Source organism: Oratosquilla oratoria, chromosome 1 (assembly GCF_046742065.1).
Source record: "Oratosquilla oratoria isolate Oo_2021 chromosome 1, ASM4674206v1, whole genome shotgun sequence".
Taxonomy (NCBI): Eukaryota; Metazoa; Arthropoda; class Malacostraca; order Stomatopoda; family Squillidae; genus Oratosquilla; species Oratosquilla oratoria.
The window spans coordinates 106,902,312-106,908,982 of NC_134777.1; the positions used below are offsets into that span (position 1 = coordinate 106,902,312).

Genomic DNA, 6,671 nt, shown 5'->3' on the forward strand with positions numbered 1-6,671 from the left:
ATTCCTATTTTTTTCAATTTTGTCTATTCATTTTTTATGTGGTACCTTATCAAAAGCCTTTTGCAAATCCAGGAAGGCGCAGTCTGCCCAACCATCTCTTTCTTAAACTATATCAATCATTCTCGAGTAAAAGCATATTAGGTTTGTGGTACACGATCTTCCACTTCTAAATCAAAATTGTTTTGTATTTAATATATTGTTTTCCTCCAAATGTTTGATCCATCTGCTTCTACTGATCTTTTCGCATATTTTGGCTATTGTACTTGTGAGGGATACTGGTCCAAAGTTTGTAGGACTTTCCCTGTTTCCTCCTTTGTGTATTGGCACTATGTTTGCATTTTTCCAATCTTGTGGTACTTTGCCCTCTTTTAATGAGAACTATTATAATAGTTCTCATTATATTGTGTATCTTGTCAGTCAGTTCGTCCATGAATTCTTTTAATATCTAATTTGCGATTTCATCAGGACCGTGCGATTTTCTGACGTCTAGGCTTTTTATTTGATCTCTTATTTCCTTCTGTGTTATTGTTATTTCCTTCATTTTGGGTGAACATTCTAACTGATCATTCTCCAAGGGTTGAGAGTTCTCAATTGTAAATACAGACTTGAAATGTCTGATCATAACATTCGCCATATCTGTATCATCAGTGAATTCCTTGTCTCCTTCGCGTAGTTTTACTATGTCATGCTTGTCCTTTGTTTTGTCATTTACATATATGTAAAAGAGTTTTGGTTGATCCTTACATTTATCTATTATATCCCTTTCATATTCCCTTTTTTCCTTCCTGCGTATGTTTACATATTCGTTTCTAAGTGCTTTGTATGTTTGTCAACTGGATGTTTTTCTGTTTTTCTTTCATTTTTTTCAGGCTTTATCTCTCCTTGTTTTAGGCTCACTACATCTTTTGTTGAACCAACATTTGATATATTTCTCCTTGGGCTTTTTTATTGGTACGTATTTGTTTACTCCCTAGTTGTACATACATATATATACTAAGGCTTTTTCCCCCTTACAAGGGAGGTAGCCAAAAAGGGAAAGGCATAAAATCATTTCCACCCATTCCATCCCTGAATACACTCCACACCCCTCCACCCTCCCTCTTATCTGAGCACCTCCTGGATGACGGGTCATCCCTGCACCTTGTCCACTGCCCTGGGTCAGAGGACATGTTCCACTTGTCTTCCGTCTTTGTTTTGTCATTTGTGAGCCCATCCCAATTTGTGTCTTGGAAAAATTTCTTTAGTTTTTCAAAGTTGTTGTACATAAATCTTTCAAAGTTGTTGTACATAAATCTTCCTTCTCTATGTTTATCATTTCTGTCCATATTGTAATGGTCTTTAAATTCAAAGTCTATTAGTATGTGGTCACTTTTTCCAATAGGTGTTTTGTACTCCATTTTGTTTACAATTTCTGGTTCAGATGTCAACATTAGGTCTAGTTTTGATGGTTCTTCATAGTTGTTGTACATAAATCTTCCTTCTCTATGTTTATCATGTCTGTCCATATTGTAATGGTCTTTTAATTCAAAGTCTATTAGTATGTGGTCACTTTTTCCAATAGGTGTTTTGTACTCCATTTTGTTTACAATTTCTGGTTCAGATGTCAATATTAGGTCTAGTTTTGATGGTTCTTCATCATTTCTGTAACTAGTGTTTTCCTCAACCCATTGTGTTAGTGTGTACTCGATAGTCATATCTAGTATGGTGTTGCTCCACAGTTCTTCACCTCCTTTGACTGTCATTTCTTCCCAGATTATTTGTTTAGCGTTAAAATCGCCCGTGATTACTACGTTTCCACCTTCTTTTAGCAACTCATTTAGTACCTCCATTGTTTCTTTCAATAAGTTGGAATGATCACCATCTGACCATACATGAGTCTTTGGTGGTACATACACTACTATAAATTTTCTGCTTTTTGTCTTTTTATGATCAATTTTAATCGTGATTATTTCTATGTTTCCTTTTCCTTCGATAGTCTTGGTTACATTCAATCCTTTTTTGGTTAGTATCATAACACCCCCTCCTTTCTTTTCGATTCTGTTTTTCGCCCATATGTTATATAGACCATGTCCCACAGTGGTTATTAAAAGTGGTCCTCTCAACTTCGTCTCCACTATCCCCATGATGTCGGGTTTGTCAGTCTCTAATTATTCATTCAGTTCGTTTAATCCAGAGATTATACCGTCAATGTTTGTATATGCCATTTTTAATTTCGCATTTTCTTTTCTTTTTTGGTTTAGGTTTCCATTTTCTTGATGTACCACTTTTTCAACCTCAGGTCCAGCTCTCTCTCTCTCTCTCTCTCTCGCTCGAAAAAAAAAATCGTTTTTTTCCCTCTTCTGTTCTTTTCATTCCTTTCGTTTGCTTCTATTCTAAGTGCTTTATCTTTCTCCTTCTCCTCGTCATTCATTTCTTTTTGTATTCTTATATTCTTAAACTTTTCGCTGTTTGCCAGTCTGACCGCTTTAGATAGTACTTCTTCTGCCATCAATTGTGTTCTTAATTTAATTTTTAAGGGTCTGTGATGTTTGTCTTTTGCATATTTTCCTATTCTGTGGATTTTGTCAATTTCTTTTACCAGGTCAATTTCATCATCCTGAATTTCTTTGATAATTTCCTTAATCAGTTCCTTTTCCTCCTTTTCCTTTTGATATCTATGCATATCATGTTTTTCTTTTATTCCATGTACCACAATGCACTTTCATTTATCTACTGTGTCTCTAACTAGACTTGGTTTCTCTTTTATGATTTTAATAACTGTCTCTTTCATGTTTTCTTACATTTGTTCTTTAAGTATTTTTTTTAAAAGATACCTCTTGGTTTTCCCTTTCTACTTTCCACTGATTTTTTATTTCGATGAGATCCTCTTCCTTAATAGACTCTGCCACCTTTCCGGTCACAACTTCCAACTGCTCTTTCTTGCTCTTGTCCTCGTTTTTCAGTTGTTCATTTTCTTTCTTTAGATTATCCATTTCACTCCTTAGTTCATTCAATTCTCTTATTGTTTGATCATTACTTTTTCGTAGTGCAGTGAGTTCTTTGTACATAGCTCAGTAGTCTAACTTTAAGTCATAAATTTCCTCCATCAAATCATTTATTTCCCGATTCCTTAGTACATTACTGTATCTATTTTCTCTGTCAATATCCAGACTTCTTCCCATATCATTAGCATTTCTTTGAAAGCTCGAAAATATGTTTCTATTCCGTCTCGGAACAACCCTCGGGGTATCCGCTGTACAGACGTGTGTGTGTGTGTGTGTGTGTGTGTGTGTGTGTGTGTGTGTGTGTGTGTGTGTGTGTGTGTGTGTGTGTGTGTGTGTGTGTGTGTGTGTGTGTGTGTGTGTGGACAATAATTTTCGCAAATAGAAAACAACGAAAACGAACTGGGACACTTCAGCTATGCATATAATCTCAACTTTGGCAAATCGAACTGAAGCAACACTTACCCCTGGAGCGCTTGGCCGTCGCATCGATGGCAACTTTACCTAGAAATGTTCAAGTTATGTTCGAGTGTGTAGCTACTTTCCCTATGTTTAGCGTGTAAGCGGCCTTCGTAAAATGACACCAACATCAAATATTAACCATAAACATCCTCAGGCAAAGCGGGTTACCAAACGTGTTAGTTGCGCGTGAATGAGATAAGGTTGATGAACGAGTATTGGGATGGTTTGGACACATGCAAAGAATGGGTGAAGAAAGACTAGTAAAAGAGGTGTGGAAGGTAGAGGTAGAAGGAGTGAACACGAGGGTCTGACCTAGGATGAGATGGATGGGGTAAAAGGGGGATTGGGGGAGAGGGGAATGTCTGTTGAGGAAGGACGGGAGAGGACAGAAGACAGGGGTGAATGGAAAATGACTGTAATGCTGTGATGCATGAGGGGGAATGGGTCGGGGATTGGGGGGGGGTAAGGGAGTATGTGTGAGAAATAATTTGACGCAGCCCGAAGGGATTTCTCCCAGTCATCTCCTTTTCTCTGCATTAGGGGACGGAGAAGGGGGGGGGGCGCCGATTTAATGAAGCGGCCTTGCTGTGGATGGGCTGTGTCTTACAGTACTGCTTCTGACCCAGGGCAGTGGACAAGATGCAGTGATGACTCGTCATCCAGGAGGTGCTAAGACAAGAGGGAGGGAAGAGGGTGGAGAGGAGTGGAGTGTGATAAGGATGGAATGGGCGGGAATAGTTTCTATGCCTTTGTTTTTTTTTTGCTACCTTCCTTGTAAGGGGAAAAAAGCCTTTGGTATATGTATGTATGCATGTAATTACAAAGTAATGTCGTAACACATTCGTAAAATTCAACAAGAACCCACTGTGTTGGATAAGAAGAAATGAAATAAATGATATCCATATATTTCGATATTGGACTGTGATCCTCTTCAGTGGAATACAGAGTAGTGGAGCAAAAGGCATGTCTTATGTACAGTAAAAGAAGGAACATAGATAGGACTCAGGTAGCGTCTTATGCTTTGCGGGGCAGGTCACCCGCCTTCACCAAAGATGGTAATAATTTGTTGACTGCCCAGGTAGTAATGCAGTCAGGTGACCATTGTCCATATGATATATTGAAATTAGGAAATTTATTTATCAAGGATGATTCTATTATTTTCGTTTTAAAACTGCACTTTGAATTGAAAATAATTTTTGCTTCGTTCCAATCTATACGATGGCCTTCCTTGTCTACGTGTTGGAAGACATCGGAATTTTGTTGTGCGTATTTGACTGAATTTTTGTGTTCTTTCATCCTGGTGTGTAAATCTCTACCTGTTTGTCCCCAATATACATTATTACAATCCGAGCATGGAAGTTTATACACACCTTGATGTATTTCTTCTCTAGGTCTTTGGTGTACATTAACTATTTTCTTAGACAAATTATTGGGAAAACTAAAAACAAAGTTAATGTCTTTCTGTGGTAGAAATTGCGAAATGTCATTTAAGGACCTATTATAAGGCAATTTGATACAGTTTTTGTCCCTATTCTTTTTAATTGATTCCTGATGGTTGTTATCTCCTAATTTCAATATATCATATGGACAATGGTCACCTGACTGCATTACTACCTGGGCAGTCAACAAATTATTACCATCTTTGGTGAAGGCGGGTGACCTGCCCCGCAAAGCATTAGACGCTACCTGAGTCCTATCCATGTTCCTTCTTTTACTGCACATAACACATGCCTTTTGCTCCACTACTCTGTATTCCACTGAAGAGGATCACAGTCCAATATCGAAATATATGGATATCATTTATTTCATTTCTTCTTATCCAACACAGTGGGTTCTTGTTGAATGTATGCATGTACTATTTCTATTTATATATCTTAAATCTTGGCGCCAGTAGCCAGCACAGGTCACCCTGTTGTCTGTGTGCATGCACGCTTAGAATTTATTATCTAAAGCAAATACATTATCAAAGCTATATGGACAATATTTCTTATGAAGGCCGCCAAAGAGTGTGCTTAGCTTGGCCTAAGATTTCCTATGCCACAGCTGCTAGGTCATTCAGTGAAGAACAAAGTTTATAGAATAACTACACTCAATAATAATGGACTACAGTTAAAAGAAACACCAAATACAGAATTATACAAACTGTGGAAATTGTCTTATGACAAACTTCCCAAACAATGAACCTAAACTTGTAAGTATGAAAAGACAGACACACGTGTGTGAGTGTGTGTGTCGATGTGTGAGTTTAGATATTTGATCTAAAAAGATCCTGGCTGTTTGTAGTTGCCTATACCCTTAACTGTATGCCCTTGACATTGCATCCTAGTGTTTGCGTTGTATCACTTCACCTACCTTATTATCGTCCAATCTTATTGTTGTTACTTGAAAGGTCCTTTCACGGCAAATCGAGGGTCTAAAGAATACTTAGCCTACGATGCAAAATCAAAAAGGAGTAAATTAGTAGATATATACGTATATAAATGAGTAAGTAAACATACACACACACAATATTATATATTATATATATATGTATATATATATACATATATATATATATATGCTAATAAGAACACGGGTACGTGTGTTCACTTATACAAAGTAGACCACTTTGCATATATATATATATATATATATATACAGTATATATATATATATATATATATATATATAATATATATATACATATATACAAAGATTTCAGACAAATTATTTGGATGATGGAGAACATAAACACAGGGGATAGCACGGCAAGGAATCCTAATAACTCTTACGTTTTTATGTTCATAAATTCTTTTGTCCAAACCTCTTGCTGATTCGCCATGGTATGCCACTGTGCAACCATTGTATGGTATTTTGTACATGACACTGTTATCAGCGTTGGCTCTCTTTTCCAAAGTCTTTATTAAATCACCTTTCCTCTTATTAGTTACTTTAGCTACGTTCACATCCGTTTTCATCAGATATCTATCACAAGTTTCTGATACAAAATTGGTAATAATTTGGTCATTTCTGTCTTTCTCTCCACGACTGTGAATAGATATTCCTTTTCTTTTAAATCTCCTCATTAATCCCTCTTTAGTAGATCATGCGGAAAAATTCGACCATTTACCAAACTGGGGAGGAGCCGAAGTGCTGCATAAAGGTTATGATAGATTCACTAGAAGGATTGTAGAAGCAGCATATATTTCAACAGAGAATTCTTCAAACCATCGAGGAGGATTTATTAAT

At 36.8% G+C, this 6,671-nt stretch overlaps 1 protein-coding gene across 1 annotated transcript in view; it reads right to left on the reverse strand.

The window, feature by feature from the left end:
• LOC143029235 (carbohydrate sulfotransferase 1-like) overlaps positions 1-3,047 on the reverse strand; it is a 15,243-nt gene extending 12,196 nt beyond the window's left edge. The window contains exon 1 of the mRNA XM_076191906.1: positions 2,814-3,047. Coding sequence (XP_076048021.1) covers positions 2,814-3,047 — 234 coding nt within the window. The remainder of the gene's footprint in view (positions 1-2,813) is intronic.
• Positions 3,048-6,671: the final 3,624 nt, after the last annotated feature.